Source organism: Cnephaeus nilssonii, assembly GCF_951640355.1.
Source record: "Cnephaeus nilssonii genome assembly, chromosome: 11".
Taxonomy (NCBI): Eukaryota; Metazoa; Chordata; class Mammalia; order Chiroptera; family Vespertilionidae; genus Cnephaeus; species Cnephaeus nilssonii.
The window spans coordinates 72,464,336-72,482,633 of NC_137082.1; the positions used below are offsets into that span (position 1 = coordinate 72,464,336).

The 18,298-nt window shown below is 54.4% G+C and overlaps 1 protein-coding gene across 1 annotated transcript; it reads left to right on the forward strand.

Annotated features, from left to right (window-relative positions):
- The first annotated feature begins 4,056 nt into the window (after positions 1-4,056).
- MAFB (MAF bZIP transcription factor B) lies at positions 4,057-7,529 on the forward strand. The gene has a single exon (XM_079784219.1). The coding sequence runs from the start codon at positions 4,519-4,521 to the stop codon at positions 5,488-5,490; it is 972 nt and encodes a 323-aa protein (XP_079640345.1). The 5' UTR covers positions 4,057-4,518; the 3' UTR covers positions 5,491-7,529.
- The last annotated feature ends 10,769 nt before the right edge of the window (positions 7,530-18,298 follow it).

Consider the following 18,298-nt stretch of genomic DNA (forward strand, 5'->3'; position numbering starts at 1 on the left):
ATTAAAACAAAGTAAAAGGCAGCAGGTGGAATAGTTGCAGTAATAGATTCCCACTCCAAGGATATCTGTGAGTATGTACTGGCATGTGTGAGCGGGAGGCCCCCCATCCCCCAGCAGCGAGCCAGAAAAGGGCTCTGCAGTCAGGTAACTGGAGCTCCCTAGAATTCCTTCTGAAGCGCTGGGTTGGCTCTAATGGCCATTGTGTGGGGCAGGGAGCAGTGGAAGTGACGGCTGCCTTTGGGGAAGAGGAAGAGGAAGAGAGAAAAAGATCCTGTCGCTTCTTACAGACCACAGACCTTGGGAAGCTCAGTTGTAGTGGGAGCAACAGAATCACCCCACCCCCACTCGGCCTGGGGAAGAGGCAGAGACCTCAAGGCTCTGTGGAGATGACAGGGGATCCCACAGCTGGGTGGTGGTGCAAAGGCAAGTAGGTGGGTTTCTGGGGGTCCCCTGACTCAGGCTCTTCTCTGGTTGGACACCCTGGAACCCTTGGCCAGCCGGATAGTCCAACCTCGCAACCCATCAGGTGCGGAGGCTCCGGAGTTGTGGGTTCTGTGATTCAAAGCTTTCCATGTGCCCTGTGTCCTCCCCCCTCCCCCCCGCCACACCCCTTCCCCAGCTTTCCCACCACACCCATGCACGCAGACGCCCACTCCCACACCAAATACCTGCAGCCCTCAGGAAAGGACGGTCATACGGGGCACTCAGGGCTGAACCGCCTGCGGGAGCGCAGTGCTGGCCTGGAGTTGCCGGGGAGTGCGAGCACCAGGGGGGCGCCTCTCTCGGGTTAGCTAGTTGGCTTTGCAAGGGCGCGCACGGAGCTGCGGAAACCTGGAACCGGCTGGCGGTGGGTCCTTTGCCCCCTGTAGGAATAACTTCTCTGTCTACCCCCACCGAGCGTCTGGAGCCTCCGTGGGGACTCTGACCGCGCAGAGCCTCCTTGTCACCAGCAGTAGCTCAAGAGTGCCAAGGTGGTGCGCCCAGGACGCCTCGCCGCTGGCCCAACCTGGAGAGGGGCTCCCTTTAGGGTCAAAACTTCAAATTGTTGTTTTGGGGACTAGAGATAACAAAATGTTCCCTAGAGGGCTCTGGACACCACAGATCCTCCCCGGCTTCCCTTCAAAGGGGGCTTGGGAGTGCGCGCACCCCTCCTGTGTCTCCCGGCCTCCACTGGGGACTCTCCACTTCTCCCACCATCCCTCCTCTTTCCCGCACTTTACCCCACCCCACCCCGCTTGTCTTTTAGGGATGGGGTGTAGTCTTTGGGTACAGCTGTATACCCACTGATGGAGAGCCAAGCACTCTGATCCCCTTAGGCCCTAGGCACGGGGAGGTGGCTGACTGTGGTGTCCAGGGCGGTGGCCTTAAGGTTTGGGGTGCGCCACGGGACCCAGCAGCAGAGCGCAGCAGGAGCCGCGGTGAGGGAGGCAAGGCAGTGAAGTGAGATCCAGTGCCCCGCAGCAGCCTGCGCTCCCCGATCAAACTGCAGTCTTTGTCACCCGTTTCCAGCAGTTTTTGGTGGAGGTGTTTGGGGGTGGGGTGGGAGAGGAGGGTCTATGAGAGCGACCAGGAAACAGATTTGGGGAGGGGAGGTGGACCTAGGGATGGACTGAGATACCTCAGTCAGAGCCCAGGCTATAGGACTGACTGCAACGGAGACAGGCACTGGGACAAAGAGAAGGCGCCTCCCAGACAAAGCCCGAGTTCTAGACCAGCCCTGGGACGGCGCAGGACGCCCGCGGAAAGCGGAACGTTCGGAACTGCAGAGTCTGGACAGAGGAACCCCTAGGGCCTCGATGGCCGCACTCTGAGATGCGGGTTTCATTCCTCGACAGCGAGGATCAGGGCGACCAGGGACACGGCGCGGACACAGACTGGCTTTGCCTCCGCGGTGTACACACAAGTCCACAGCATCAGGCGCGCTCTTCTAGCCGCGGGTCTCTCGCAGCCGGGAAGGAGGGAGCTCCAGGCTGGAGTTCAGTGGCTCAGAGAGAGCCCAGTGCGTTTGTCCAGCCCGGGCGCCTGGAGACGGAGCCATCCTCTGCACAGACCAAGACGGCCAACCCAGGATGGCCTCGAAACGTTCCCCCACGGAGCCGCGGGTCCGAGCGTGCTGTCACTGTGTGCAAACGCGACAGGGACTGGGAAGATGCTTGTCCCGAGCGCCCACCTTCGGGCAGGGGCGGGGCAGCGGCTTGGCCCAGACCCAGCCTAACCGTTTCTGCGGAGCGGAGAGCGGAGAGCGCGCTCTCGCAGAGGGTTGAAGACGGTTTCTTACAGCTTTTACAGTTGCCCTTGCCGAACTCAACCTTTCAGTTCAAGTCTTAGCTAAAAGATATTCATTTTATTTAAAACAGGCGGTCTAAGACCACATCCCACCTCCGCCTCACTGAGGGCGCAAGATAATAGTTTTCAGGTTAATTGAAGGTAAATATTTTATCTTCTAACGCTAAAAAAAAAAAAATCAAAAAAATCGGGGTGCATCCACATGGGTGAGGCCCACCTGACGACACTTAAGCGCAGCGTCGTGCTGGTCCTGCACAGGCAGCAGCTCGGACACACTCACCCAGTGCGCGCTTCTCCTGCCTTTTGCTGTGCGCACTCAACGCGGAAGCGCAGAAGGCGACGCGGGAGACGGGTCGGGTCTCCCGGTACAGCGAATTTAAGATTTATCCGGTTTCTGAGCCCGGGCTGGGGTCTTGGGAAGAACCTCTGATTTCAGGCCATCCTGGACCCCGGTAGGGAGGGTGCACGGTGCCCGAGAACTGTGTGTATACGTAGTGCGGTGCGCGCCTGGCTTCCCGTCTGCGCTCCGGGAGTTGTCTTCGGACAACCCTGGACCCCCTCGCTGCGGCGTTTACGCTTTCCGCCACAGGCTTAACCCGGCCTAGGACCTTCCCGCACTAGGAACGGCCCATCGGCATCCGCCCCTGCACCCGCTCATCTCTAGAGCCGGGCGCAGAGTTTCATGGGGGATGATCGGCAGGGAACTCGTGGCTGAGTCCGAAGTGCGGATTCGACGACCTTTGCGTAACTCTAGGGGAAACCGTCCTGGGCGCCGGTGCACACTCAGCCTACTTTCTGGGCTGGTTTGGGTCGGGCAGCTTAGGAGGACTCAGCTGGGTCCCAGACGTCGTCCAATCTTTCCGGCTGCGGGCCAGGCGGTTCGGTGCGCCTTTGCGCACAGTGGCCACTTGGGGTCGCACTTTATGCCTGTTTGAGCCTCTTGGTGGCCGGCTGACGCCGGGGATCTGCTTAATCATTACAAAACGTTCAAACAAAAACAGGCTGATTCCCCAGCAGCCAAGAGCCACCCGGAGCACTGGAGCATCGTCCTGGTCCGGCCTGAGCCCCATGCCTCCGGAAGCTCAGGGTTCCGTGCATCTGGCTGGGGAAAGATTTTCAGCGCAGTTTGTCCGATTCTTTCCCCGCTCCCTTCATCTTGTGCATTTGTGGGAGGGGTGGGCGCAGTGAGCGGTGGGGCCAGTGGAGTTCTATCTCAGGGTTAGGCCAGCGCGCCCGGTAGGAGGGGAACGGCCCTTGGTTGGCTCGAGGAGGTTCCCTTGAGGCTAAGAGTTGGATTTGAACACAACTCTTGGAAACCCAACTCACCCCTCAACACACAAATATGTGCAGCCCTGCAGAAACACACGGCAGGCACACGGACCACAGCCGCGCAGCACACGGAGCGTCCCCCACTGGGCGGGGGCGCTTGGGAACAAAGGACCCGAGAGGTGTTGTCCTGGCGCTTGTTCTGAGCCTCCTTGGGGGTGACACGGACAGGGGGTGGGGAAACCAAAGGGAAAAGAGGGAGAAGCACCCGCGAAGTGGAGAAAGCCGCTGCTTGGCCCAGAGGGGGAATGCGCACCAAAAGCGAGAGGGAGGGGGCCGGGACTTTGAGGGTGTGGGGGGCTGGGCCCTGGCCCACGGTCCTACTTGGCTCCAGCCCTCTGCTAAGCCTCCTCCCCCGCGGCTCAGGCCTCCAGTCAGCTGACGCGGGGGGCGGAGGAGCTGTCAGGCGCGCCCCGCCCTGCGCCGTGGGGCTGCGGGGGCCGTGCAGCTATTGGCCAGCAGGCTGGGCCGCCTGGGCCCCCACTCTCCAGTGACATCAGAAGGCGATAAAAGGAAACGGCGGCGCCAGATTCAGCACAGCTGCACCGCCGGGCTGTGAGCGGCTGCAATTGAGAACCCAAGACCGAGAGAGCTCGGGAGCGAGCGGCAGTCGCTTGCCCCGCGCCTCCCCTTCGCACAGCTGCGCGCCCCGCTCGCTTCTCTACCCCTCCCCGCTCGCCCAGGCTCCGGCTTTGCCACAGTCCCGAGCTCTGGGGTGGCGCAGGCAGCTTTGGGACTCTCCGGCGCGCCACCGCGTCTCCAGACAAAGGCTTGGCCGGCGGCCCCGGCCCGCTGCGCCCTCGGCTCACCGCCTCCCGGGCTCGCCGCTCTTCGCCCCCGCTCTCGGCTCGGCGCGCCCCGGCCGGCCGCAAAGTTTCCCGGCGGCGGCTGCGCCTCGCGTCAGCGATGGCCGCGGAGCTGAGCATGGGGCCCGAGCTGCCCACCAGCCCGCTGGCCATGGAGTATGTTAACGACTTCGACCTGCTCAAGTTCGATGTGAAGAAGGAGCCTCTGGGGCGCGCGGAGCGCCCGGGCCGGCCCTGCACGCGCCTGCAGCCCGCCGGCTCGGTGTCGTCCACCCCGCTCAGCACGCCCTGTAGCTCGGTGCCCTCGTCGCCCAGCTTCAGCCCGACCGAACAGAAGACCCACCTGGAGGACCTGTACTGGATGGCGAGCACCTACCAGCAGATGAACCCGGAGGCGCTCAACCTGACGCCCGAGGACGCGGTGGAGGCGCTCATCGGCTCGCACCCCGTGCCACAGCCCTTGCAGAGCTTCGACGGCTTCCGCGGTGCGCACCACCACCATCATCACCACCACCCACACCCACATCATGGGTACCCGGGCGCCGGCGTGACCCACGAAGAGCTGGGCCCACACGCTCACCAGCACCATCACCACCATCACCAAGCGTCGCCGCCGCCGTCCAATGCTGCTAGCCCCACGCAGCAGCTGCCCACCAGCCACCCCGGGCCTGGGCCGCACGCGGCAGCCGCGGCGACGGCGTCTGGTGGTAGTGGCAGCGTGGAGGACCGCTTCTCCGACGACCAGCTCGTGTCCATGTCCGTGCGCGAGCTGAACCGCCACCTGCGGGGCTTCACCAAGGACGAGGTGATCCGCCTGAAGCAGAAGCGGCGGACCCTGAAGAACCGGGGCTACGCCCAGTCGTGCAGGTATAAACGTGTCCAGCAGAAACACCACCTGGAGAATGAGAAGACGCAGCTCATTCAGCAGGTGGAGCAGCTTAAGCAGGAGGTGTCCCGGCTGGCCCGCGAAAGAGACGCCTACAAGGTCAAGTGCGAGAAACTCGCCAACTCCGGCTTCAGGGAGGCGGGCTCCACCAGCGACAGCCCCTCCTCTCCCGAGTTCTTTCTGTGAGTCGTGGCCATCCCGGCCCCTGCCCTTGCCCTGGCCCGGACTCCCCGTCCCCAGTTCCCAGCCCCAGACTCCCCTGGACCCTGTCCCTGCCACAGCCCCAGCCTTGCCCTGTTTGACTTGAGGGAGAGGAGGAAGGGCGCGCGGGACGCGGGCGACGGGAGGGCGCGCGGGCAGGCAGGGGACCTTGGCCAAGGCGAGAACGGTGCGCGCCAGCGCCGCCTCCTAGACTGGAGCAGAGCCAGAGAGGGACGAGGGGGTGGGAAGTCCCGGAGCAACTTTTCTTCAGGCTGGAGGGCGACGAGGCGTAGTCCTGAGGAGTCGCCAATGGCCGTCAGGAGACTCATGGCTTTCTGAACTTTGTGCGTTAAGCCGGGGCGCTACCTCACGGCCGGGAAGAGAGCTGCGAGGAGAGAGGGACCCTGGCGTCCTGGCAGGCGCGAGGCGAGGAAGGAAAGACAGACGGACCTGTCTCTCCAGGTCCGGAGAACACTGGCTCTCAGCCCCGAGACACGGGCCTCAGTTAGAACATTCTGCGCGCAAAAATCATCAGTTTTATTGCCTGCTCGATTATATAGAAAAAATACGAAAATCTGCATTAAAAATATTAATCCTGCATGCTGGACATGTATGGTAATAATTTCTATTTTGTACCATTTTCTTGTTTAACTTTAGCATGTTGTTGATCATGGATCATAACCCCTTGTTTCTTTGAGTGAGAAGGGAACGCAGTTTGGAAACTCCGGTGGCTGCTTGCCGGGTGTCAGTCCCGGCTGTCGGCTTGTAAATACCCGCCTGCCAAACCGCTCAGAGACCGTGGCAGCAAACCGAGTGTCGTCTTTGTTTGGGTTTATTATTATGGCATTTTTTTTTTTGTAAGTAAAAAAAAGTTGTGGGCATTGTGCATCAGAAATCAACTTTGTCTTGGGCACTTTTGGAAGTTGCTTGTTTTCTCCGCTCCCCTGCCTGCACTGGGTCCTCTTTCCCCTTCCGCTTTAGTTTTCAATTTTGTTGGTTTTGAGAGAAAGAGGACTGGGGTCCCAGAACCCCAGTACCAGGACAGGGCACCTGCAGAGTTTCAAACCCCAAAGGCCAGGAAGCTCCTTGCTTCCACTTTGTATTTTATGGCTAAACTGACACCCCTAACATTAAGGAAAGGAAAACATCTTGTTTGCTTTTTTAATTGCAATCAGAATCACCCTGGGGTCCCTTCACAACCCTCCAGGCCGCTACTGATTGCTGGAGCCGCTGTGCCCCTAGGGTGACCGGCTTCCCCAGCTCGGACACTGCCCAATGGTGACCTGAACTTGTGTTAAACCAACGTCCACACTCAGAAAGTACTGGAAACGCAAACACTGGCAAGTGATTTTGCAACTTTCACATGTTACGTGTGTTTCTTTCCCTGCTTTTGAGCTATCAGGCGAGTTATTGGTGGTGTTCCCCTCCCCCCCCTTCAGTTGTATAGTAGTTATAGGGAAGATCTGGGTGTTTTTCTTTATTATTACATTTTTTTTTCCTGCAGGTCAGTAAAAGGATTTAAGTTGCACTGACAAAAATACCAAAACGAAAGTGTATTTTTTAGTTCCCATTTGAAATCGCTGGCGCTGCTGGCCGGATGCATTTTTTGAGTTTGTATTAGTTGATAAATTAACAGTAATAACAAGATTGTATGAACCGCATGGTGCTTGCAGTTTTAAATATTGTGGATATTCGTCCTGCATCAGAAACGAGCTTTGGTTTTTACGGATTCAACTGTGTTGAAATCAAATTTGCCGCAACAGAAATTGTTTTTATTTCATGTAAAATAAGGGATCAATTTCAAACCCTGCTTATGATATGAAAATATTAAAACCTAGTCTATTGTAGTTTTATTCAGACTGGTTTCTGTTTTTTGGTTATTAAAATGGTTTCCTATTTTGCTTATTAAAAGCACGGAAATGGTGTTTATTTAGAGGACTCCGTGTTCGCCTGACTTTGACTTTCTTCTCTTGCCTCTTCAAGCCTCGCACCAGCTTCGAAGGCACTCTCAATGCCCCTGGCCAATGGAGAAACAGACCAAGTGCAGGCAAATCTCTCCCTGGAGTGAGTGAGAGTGTGTGTGTGTGTGTGTGCATGGCTTCAAACATGTTTTTTGCTTCTCACCCTAGGTATAGACCCCACCCCAGTCAGGAGCGGAAGGGGGCATAAGGCACTTTTTCGAGGCTTTCAGGCTTGGGCATCGGGCCAGCCGGCTAGCCTGCCCACTCTGAAGTAGAGGTTAGCAGAGCCCAGGACTCTGGGAGCTGCCACCCTGATGGGGAAGCAGGGTCCCTCTGGCACTGGGGCTCAGCCTAGCCCTGCCACTCTGGCCATCCTGCCTGAGCTGAAGGTGCTCAGCTCTGTCCTGCCCAGTGCATCGCCCTGGGACCAAGGGGAGCAGCCCAGAGCTAGAGTGCCCGCTCAGAGAGGAGGCCTACTCTCTCCCCCCAGGGCTTACGGAAGCAGGGGAAATCCAGCACCAGGTAGAAGACCCTCAGACAAGAAGTCCCTCTGTGCCCAAGATGCACCTGTGAGTCAGGCCTCGAGTCCTCAGCCTCACCGAAGAGCATGCATGGCCGGATCAGGACTTCAGAGACTCCCCAAATCCGGCTTCAGGGGGGTGGGGGTTGGAGCATCATTCTGGTGCAGCAGCTCCAACAGCTCCAACCTCAGCCTGGCAGCCCTAGAACCTTTCCTTTCCCCCCAACCCCTCTCTCAGCCTCCTGGCAACCCCATTTATAACTCAGGGTTGGCCTTAGACACCTCTGAGAGTCCCAGTAGGACCCCCTCACCCAAACCCGAGAATAGTCCCCTGATTCTTTGGCAATGGCTGATTGTGAGGGACTTCTGGTCTCTTTGGACTCAGTGTCTGCAGCCTGGGAGACTCAGCCTTCCAGCCCTGCAGCTCTCTGGCCTGGAGTTCCTAATGTGGTTTCCGGACCCGAGGGGAAGGTGCAGAGACCCAAGCAGCAGCGCCCCAGCCAGGAATGAAAGCTGCAAAGAGCCTTGGAAGTGGAAGGGGAGAAGAGATTTTGACCTAGGTCCCTGGAGGCCTGGGGGTGGGGGTGGTGGCTGGGTCTGGAAAAGTGGGGAGGGGGTCCCAAAAAGTTAGGATACAAATAATATCAGCAGTAATTTACATGTATATGGCTCTTTGGAGTTGTTTAGTAGGAGAGAAGTCAGAGATTTCAGTTTGAATTAAATTCCAAGTTTATTTCACCAACCCAAAGAGGTATGTGGCGGGAAGAGGTGCTGGCTGTGATCTGGTCGGGGAGGAGGCCGAGTCTGGCTGAGGGGTACCTGCTGCATGCCTGCGGAGGAAGGCGCAAGGGGGTCTGATCAGTTGGGTGATTGCTGTGCCAGTGCACACGCACACATCTTGATGAGAATATGCTCACATGTACAAGCGTCCCCCCTTTGGGGCGAAAGAGGTCTTGGCCAGCGAGCGCTGGGAGAAACCCCGCTGCTGTGAGGCTCCGGAGACCATGGTAATGACCGCAACTCCCAGTGGTGGGGGCTTGACTCATCCAGGAATCATCTCAGGGGGACTGGCATCCTCCACCTCTAGAGTTACCTGGGCTCTGTGAGAAAGGCCTCTGGGTGGGGAGGGTCGCAAACGCCAAAGCGCTGGTTTTCCTTTCTCGGAGCGCAGAGACCCAGACTGACCCAGTGACGGACATCATCACGCTGCATCCAGAGGCCGTGGTGGCTCAGGCCAGTTGGGAGTGACCAGTTGCGTCTCTGAGAAGCTGACAATCAATCCCACAGCAAGCCCCGGTGACACACTGACGCACAGATACACAAACATGCACACCTTGCACCCACAGCGATGCCCTCGCAGGCACTGCGAGTCCCTGCACCAAGCCACCATTTGAGCACCAACCGGCGGTGGTACAGGCAGGCGAGAGGCAGGCGGTGAAGGCAGCGCCCAGGAGGAGGCCGAACCCTCTAGGGCGGGCTCCAGCAGCAAGCATGCCCTGGCCACGTCTAGGGCCCCCGCAGCCTGCCATCCAGCCCCATGGAAGACCGAAGACCAGGTACCCTTAAGCTCAGGAAAAAGCGAACAGCGTCCACAGAACCCCAGGCTCGTCCCACCCCGGTGGCGCCTGGCAGCCCGGTGCTCCCGGTCGGTTCCGCCGCTCCCCACGGCTGGCGGCCTCCTTGCAATCCTCCAGGACCCCAGGGAAAATCTCCCTGCACCGGAGTCTGCCAGGCTAGCACTGGTCCCACGTAGACAGGCTGGCGCCTGCACTTGGGGACGCCGGCACGCAGAGACAGACACTCACAGACACCCGGACGCACGCAGGCCCGAGACCATGGCTGCGCTCCAGGCTGCACTGGGGCGGCCCTGGCCCCCTTGGATGAGAAGGCCACTTCCTGCGACCCCCAGCCTCTCGCGGGTGTGCAGGGAGCTGTGCGGGCCGGATGGGCTTCACCACCCTCAGAGAGACGGGTTGGGATGGCGCTGGGCACAGCTCCCAGGAGCCCAGGGTCCTCGCCCGCGGAGGGGTGGAGGCACCAGCTCCCTCCTCTTCTCCTGGAGTCCTTACTTTGCCAGTTCCCTTTCCTTTGTAAACTCTTCATTTCAGAAAACTGCTTCCCTCTGTTTTCCCCTTCCCTCCCTCCTTTCCCTACACTCCCTCCCCCCTCCCCTCTCTCCTTTTCCTTTTACCCAGGCGCTGCCTCTCAAGAAAGGCTATGGGAGAGGTTCAAAGCTATGGGAGAGGTTCTGAGGTGGCTGGCAAGTGTGGGGTGCAGTGAAGAGTGGAAGATGAGGATCTGGTGTCCCCGGAACCACTGCACAGCTCCCGTGCCGGAGCCAGAGGCTGGTCCAGCTATCCAGCCTTTCCCTCCATCCTTCCTAGCGAGCCTGTGGCAGGGCTGACTGGGGATTGACGGGAGTGAGGTCCCCACTGCGAGAGAGGGGGCAAATCCCGGTTCTCTGAAAAGAGACCTCTGGGGAAGCTGGGTATGGGTCCTGGACCCAGATCCCTCTGGCATTCGCTCCCAGCCAGCCTTCCTTCAGTCCAGGGTTGCTGGGCATTTCTGTGGCAGGGCAACCACTCTCCTTGTCAGAGGTGCCCACCACCCTGCACCGGGGCGCTGTGCCTGTCCTGGGCCTCCTCCAATCAGCCTCATTGTGGGAGCTGCCATGAACCAGACCAGCTTCACCGCTCCACCTGGACCCTCATCGGACTCTGTGACCGAGAGCTACAGATCCCGCCTTGCCTGGCAACCCCCCACTCCCTCAGCTACCCACCCGGCTCCTCAAGTTCTTTCTCTCCAGGCCCCTGGAAACAGCCGGGTTTACAGATTCCACTTGTTCTCTTGCAGGCTTTCAGATGCAAAATCCACTTCTGAGCCCTTCAGTTTTCACAAAGAAAACCCCTGAACTGCTTTCTTGCACAACCCCTTCGCTCCAGCCTGCTGTCTGGTGGCCTGGCCTCCCATCCCAGAGATAGTAGTATTTGGATTTGTTGTGTAAGGAAGGGAGGATTAGAGGTTTGCTTTGTCTCTCCTCCCCCCACCAAAATAAAAGTCCCCAAATGGCGAGTCTTGTAGACATGGTCTTTTTCAACAGCAGCCCTCCTAAAAGAAGCCAGTCAAAGAGAAGAGCTGCTCCCAACACAGTAGTCTCGGGAGACATGCCCACTTCCAGTGGGAGAGCCCCGTGTCCAGGGTGCACCTGGTTCTCAGAAGCAGCCACCCCTAGGCTTCCCAGGGTGGCGCCTACCTGGCTCAGAGGACAGGCTGCTGAGGGAGAAGGCAGCTGTCGCCCTACGCTGGAATTTCATCCTTCGATATAGTTCCCCCCCTGGGAGCAGGTGTCCAGACCACAGAGAGCACTGCCTTCTGCCTGGGAGCACCCGTTCTCCGACTCTGCACAGCTTCACCCTGTGCTACACGCATTTCCATGCCTTACACGTCTTCTTAATATCTCATTACCCTTCTCCATTGTCCTACACATATTATCTTAAAAGACACATTTAGATAAGAAAATCAGAGCTAACTGTTCTCACTTGGAAGAACTTAAATATATGAGGTAAGTTGCCACTCCAATTTGGAAAACCCCCTAAATTATTAATAAGGATTTGTTCCGAAGCAGCTCCGTTTTAGCTGCCTCTCTGCATTCTTTGCATGTGAAGTGACTTTCATGTAAAACAGCAGCCGCTCATTACACATTCCTTTTTATTGGTATCAAAAAGGGATGATGTCCTCGGGCTGGAGGGGCAGCCACAGAGGCAGGGGGAGGAGGAGACCGGATACTTTCTGGAAGAAGCCAGTTTCGGTGTGAGCGAGGAGCTGAAGTCCACAAACCCAATATTTATATTGTGTTTTCCTTTTGGAGCTGTGTATATGATCAGGGCTTGCATTTCTTCTCGGAAATGGACAGTGGAGTGGGCAGCTAGAGGCTGCCCATTTCAGAGCTGGGGAGGGTGAGATAGGCCTTAAGTGTGGCCTGTGATGCCATCTGAAATCAGGAGCCCAGGCTGCCCTGAGCTCATTCACATTCCCCTGGTTTCTTCTGATTTGTCACATTCACTGCCTTGACCCTTGTCAGGGTTACATGCACCTGTGTCCTTCTGAGGAGAGGCCATGGGCCGGGACTGGTCAGGGGACTCAGCTCTGCCTGTCCTGAGTGGGCATCAAAGGGCTGCACTTCCCAGCACAGGGCTCCGCATCACCCTCCTTTGTTTTTTTTTCCCTCCATTTTTTTATTAAGGTATTATATGTGTACATATATTACCATTGCCCCCCCCCCCCACTCCCATACATGCCCTCATCCCCCAGTGTTTTGCGTCCATTGGTTATGCTTATATGCATGCATACAGTCCTTCGGTTGATCTCTTATCTCCCCACCTCTCCCTAACCTTCCCGCTGTAATTTGACAGTCGCATCACCCTCCTTTGTGTCCTGGAGCCTGAGCCTGGTACGTGTCCTTTTCCATGGACAAGGGGCAAGCAGGTCACAGAGCATAGGAGGTGCAGCCAGTGTGACATTTCACTTAACTCTCCGAAGTGTGGGCTACTCTTATCCACGCAGGTCAGAGTTGGAGAAACAAGGCCCAGAGTGGTCATCTCTTGCGCTGTGTCACCCAGTGGAGAATCTAAAACTTGAACCTGTATCTGAAGCCAGAATTTGCATTTTGCCCCCAAACTTCACAAGCCTGCTATCCTTATTTGAAGTACTTGGTGGGGGGAGAGCTTGGGGAAAGTATGGAGAGGTGAAACAGCACTTTTGGGGGATAGTTTCCTTTCTAATTCCCCTTGCAGATGGTAGTCACTCTCTTTTGGGTATACTTAATTCCCCCTGCCCCCAGCCATAGGGTTTCCTGCCCAGGCACAGAGATGGATGATGGGGCCTTGTGTTTGTTCTGTGCACTCATGTATGCGTGTGTGTGTGTGTGTGTGTGTGTGTGTGTGTGTGTGTAAAGGGGTGGGGGGAGGCCCACTTGGGCATTGTTGGCTTGGGACACAGGTGCTGTTTGTAATTAATCAACAGTCCTCTCACCTTTCATCTGTTCTCAATTGATCTTTCCAATAAATGTACCATAATTACCAGAGCAAGAGTTTACAGAAGATGCAGCCTCTAGGTGAGGCAATTTTGATGGGATTACCCATAGCGTAACCAAAGCTGTTTCTGGTGTGCTGTTGAAGCCTTGGACCTGCACAGAGATGTGCTTACAGTCTGAACACATGCTCACATACATGTAACGTACACACATTTAATGCAAAATTCATATGCACACATTTGCAATATACAGGGTGGGGTAAAAGTAGGTTTACAGTTGCTCATTTGGGAAATAATACAATAGTAAATAAATAATAATACAAGAGTAAACTCTTGTGTTTTTCATTCTCACAACTGCAAACTTACTTTTGCCCCACCTTGTATGCACTTTCATAATCATATGCACACACACACACACATACATTACCTATGTACCCACATGCATATATCCATGCCCATGTGTATGTATGTCCAAATGCTCATACACATACATTTACACAAAAATGCAATGTGCACAATTATGCACACACCTATATGGACTGATACATCGAAACAATTAATTACATATGTATACACTCATAAAATGCATATGGGTCCATGCACATCTTCATGTGCTCACATGTACAAACATACACGCATTTTATACGGAACACTGCTTTTCACATTCATTCACACAAGCACCAGGTAACAAGTGGAATGTGGCAGTGGTGGGGTTAATGGAGGCCCAGACTGCCATACATATTTATAGGAAGCACTCAAGTTCTCAAAGCAGAGACAAACCTCTCCCCACCAGTCCCTGTAAATCATGCAACCACAGCGTGCTACCTGTCACATCCAGGGCTGTGCGATCCTGGACTTGCTCCATGAGGGCGTCCACATACATGCGGGAGCACACGGCCCTCTCTACACCTAGCCAAGCATCCCAACAAATGTGCCAAGGTTGGTCCCCACTCCTAGGATACTTTTGCAAGCAACAGGGAGCATTTCAATGCTGCTGCCAGTGCAAGGTTGCAGGGAAAGTGGGGCGCGGGGGGGGGGGGGGGGAAGGGGCAGAGCAAAGGCTTTTTGTGAATATCTGTGACTTGGCTTCTCCCTGAAGACAGAAGTTATCCTGGAGGGCCTGGGTGAGGAGGTGGGTTCCAGAGAGGGCTGGGGATCCTGGGCTGATCCAGGTTTGTTGCATCATGGACTCCAGCTTCTGAGCTGCTCCCATCTACCACATTTTGGGTCCCAGGAGCCTCTTGAATTACAGCTCTATAATCCAGTGCTCAGTGAAGATTCTGCTTCCAGTCCTGTCACTCAATCATTGACAGGTATTTGTTGTGTGTCTTCCATATGCCTGGCACTGTACTAGGTGCTGGCAATACAACAATGAGTAAAACCAAATACATTCCACACACACAAATTCTCATGGAGTTTACAATCTTAGATTATGAGACAGCAGTTAGAATAGCATATGAATCAGTATACACTTTCAAAAGGAGTTAACTGCTATGGAGAAAAGCAACCTGGCCCTCTGAGAGCATCTCTCCTACAATGAAGCTGACATAGACAGGTAAAGAGTGGTCAGGGAGGGCTTCCTGGAGGAAGTGACATTTGAGCTAAGATCTGAAGGCTGAATAGGAATTGTCCAAGTCAAACAGGTAGGGGAAGAACATTCTAGGTCTAAATATCTTTTAGTCTTAATTAATTATATAATAAGTAATAGGATCTCTGTGTCCTTCTGATCCCCGCCCCCCCCCCTCTACTTTCTCACCTCACTTACTCTATTCCCACCACACTGACTGCCTTACTGTTTCTGAAACACGTGTTGGGTCTTTGAGCTGTGCCCTCTGCCTGACCATTGTTATCCCAGGGAAAGCTGTGGCAAACTCTCTCATCTCCTTCAAGTCCTTGCCCAGACCTCACCGCCTTGACAAGGCTCATTCATATCTGATCTGTCAAGCTGGCCCCTCTTCCTCCTTGGACACTCACTCCTGACCTGCCTTATTCTGTTCTCATATTTCTTTTCTTTTTCTTTTTTCCTCCCATAGCACCCATCACCCTAGAACACTGGATCATTTATTAATTTATTGCATATGTTCTGCCTCTTCTTGCCAGCATATAAGCTTTGAGAGGTAAATGTCTGATGACTGTTTTGTGCACTGATATTCCTAAGTACCAGGAATGCTGCCAGGCACTTAGTAGGACCTCAATAACCCAGTAATTGGTTGAATAAATGTATTTAGTAAAATATATTTAAAGAAGAAAAGGGGTAATGTCTGTGAAAGCATGTGTTTGAGGTCCTGGCTTGCTCACTCTACTATCTATCTATCATCTATCTATTTATCATCTATCATCTACCACCTATCAATAATCTGTCTATCATCTATCATCCATATAGATTTCTGATACTCCTTAAAAATATACTGCTAATAATTTTTTTAAGAAGGGTGTTTGTTATCATTCCAAAATTGTGTATACCTCAGCGGTGAACTTTCAGACACATTTTTGTGTCTGTGAGGAGAAACGCTGACATCTGATATGAGAGGCAGGCCGGGGAGCACTGGGGTGGGACAGCAGAGGTGGAGAGAGAGAGGGGGCAGAGTAGGGCTCAGTCTCACTGCTTCTCCCTAGATTCTTGGTGGGTCTTTGAAGAGAAAAAGGTGGAAGGTGCGGGGGGAGTAGAGAGGGGTCTTGTCGGGATTCTGAGGGCAGGGAAAGCACCAGCTTCCCACCTGTTTCTGACCGCCCTCCCTGTCCCTTGCTCTAATCTCGTGCAGGAAAAAAAGCTCCTCCCTGTTGCTTTCTGAGCTGAGAAAGCCTCCTAAATACTTTGCCCCCCTGACAAGTTATTGAAACATAATGTCTCTAACTCCAACATTTGTGATGATTTTTTTTTAAAAAAAAGGAAAACACTTCACAAATCAACAGCTCTCTTGTTTTAAGCAATTGCTAGGGTTTGGAGAGCAGGCTGCTTGGTAAACACTTTATAAACATCCCGAAAAGATTGTATTCAGTGTCCTCAATTCAAAATCAGTCTTCTCCAGACTCCTGTGTTCTGTTTCATTGATTCAGGAAGAGGCGCTCTAACAGCTGAATGCAACCCGGAGTTTGGGGCTGGGATACCAAAGCCCATCTGTGAGCAGCCCTCCACCCCATCCCACCCCAACCCACCCCACCCCACTGCAACCCCAACCCCCTTGCATTTCCTCATTGGCTCTTTCCTTCCTGCTGGAAGGGATCAGGTTAATGTCACTAGGTCCATTTCAGAGCTAGGTAAATAGAGTCGGGGACTCCTATCTCCAAGCAGGGCTAGGAAGGATGTGTGCTTGCTAATATCACTGTGCCAGGTCAACTCTTTAAAGTCCTTGTTGTTCCAATTCTTGGGAAATAAGCTTATTTCTTTGGGGGCACATTCTACTTTCATAGCGTCTCTCCGATGCACCCTCCTGGCTGCTTTTCCAACACCAGTCCTCTAAACTCCTCTAACTCCTCTTCTAGGCCCCACACTACCAGGGCCCTCTTTAAAAAACACCCCCCCCCGTATCTCTGATCCTGTCACTGTCGTGTTTGCAAAAGCAACAAGTCCTTGGTTTGTCTTTGCCCAGAAGAGAGCAGTGCTCCAAATTTCAGTTCCGCCTAACTGTGGCTTCGGCTGACCAAGATGCTGAGCTCAGATTCTGAGGCAATTTGGGGAAGGTCAAAGGGCAGGAGTGAAGTGCAGAGGCCGCTGGAAGAGTCCACCCGGGCCATCAGATGATATCTGAAAGGAACCCATATTTGTTTGTCTGTCGGCCTGCCCAGCTTCTGTCTCCTTCAAGGTCAACGGACAGTGACCTTTCTCTGGGTTTTATAATTTTATATAGTAGAGAAGTCACATATCAATTGGATTATAGGCGTCATAGATCTAAAAGGCCTTTCCTTTGCCGAGTCTCTAAAAACGGATGGCTCTGTTGTGTTCTCTTGGGTGGCCACCTTCCTCTCTCTGTCTGCAAGAGGGAGGAGAGTACACCAGAGATCAAGAAGGGCCAGAAGGTTCTGTTCTCAAAAAGCAGAACATTAGGTTGAAACTTAGGAAATTGTTGCTATGCAGTCTATTCTGCAGATTGTAGATCTGGGAGCCTGAAGTTGGTTCTTGGGACTCTCCCAGGGCATATTACTAAAGGGATGGTTTGTGGGTAGCAAAGGCATGGTGATTACTAGGACCCAGAATAGGATTGGTAAGAACACGCCAGGGCAGACTCAACCTATTTTCATTTTTGATAGATTGATCAGGGATTGTGGCCTCGAAGGTCCTTATTTGACAAACACATTCACAGTGCCTGGCACCGTGGGATTACCACTTTTACAAGTATTAACTCATGTAAGCCTCACAATAACCCTGGGAGGCAGGGGGATGGTGTTATCGCCATTTTCTGGATGAAGAAATGGAATCACAGCGAAGTTAAGTACCTTGCCCAAGAATGCACAACCAGTAAGTGGCAATACTGGGATTCAAACCCAGGCAGTCTAAATCTGGAGTTTATGTTTTCAACTGTTACGCTCTTCTGAGGCTGGAGGAGAGGTGAGACAAAATTTGTAACTGGCTGAAAAATTATTTTGGGATTTTATTCAGTGGAGAAAAGCCCCCTCCTGCTCCCCTTCCCCCCCCCCCCCAACCGCCTTGTACCTCCTCTTGAGCCATCTGTGCTCTGTTGGGGCACATTGCTTTTAAATTAATTTTCTGAGGTATTGGTAACTGGTCCTGCTCAGAGACCATCCATGGCTCCCCATTGCCTCCAGGGTACATTTCAAATTTTTAGCTTGACCTCCAGGACCCTGCACCATGAGCCCTTACCTCTCTATTCCTCACTCCCCATCCTGTGCTCTGACCAGACTTTGGTTCTCCAGCCTTCACACCTGGGCCTGAGCTGCTTGCTGTGGTGTTCTCTGTCACCCACAGTCCACCCTCTTCAGATAACCTCCTCATGCAGCTGCTATGAGGACACAGAGGCCAAAAGGAAGGCATTTTCCTTCCCCCGAAACACTCCCTGGAGCTGGAGTGGGGGCCTAGAAGGAATTCAGATTGTGGAGTCAGGAAACCTGGGTGTAAGTCACCTCACCTCTCTGAGCCTCAATTGCCTTTGGTAAAATGGGGAGCATCTTGCCCACCCCTGCTGGCTTCAGGAGGGATCTGTTAAATAGAGCCCGTCAGTGATGCCTGGTGGCTGGTGGGGTGCAGTACATGGTGGTGTGAGTGGGGCCTGCATAGCTGGGCCGGTGGTGTCTCCCCAGGAAGATGTGAGATCTGCAGAGAGGG

What these genes read in the sequence shown, in the direction of transcription:
- MAFB (XM_079784219.1), top strand. Translation starts at nt 4,519, where the DNA reads ATGGCCGCGGAGCTGAGCATGGGGCCCGAGCTGCCCACCAGCCCGCTG.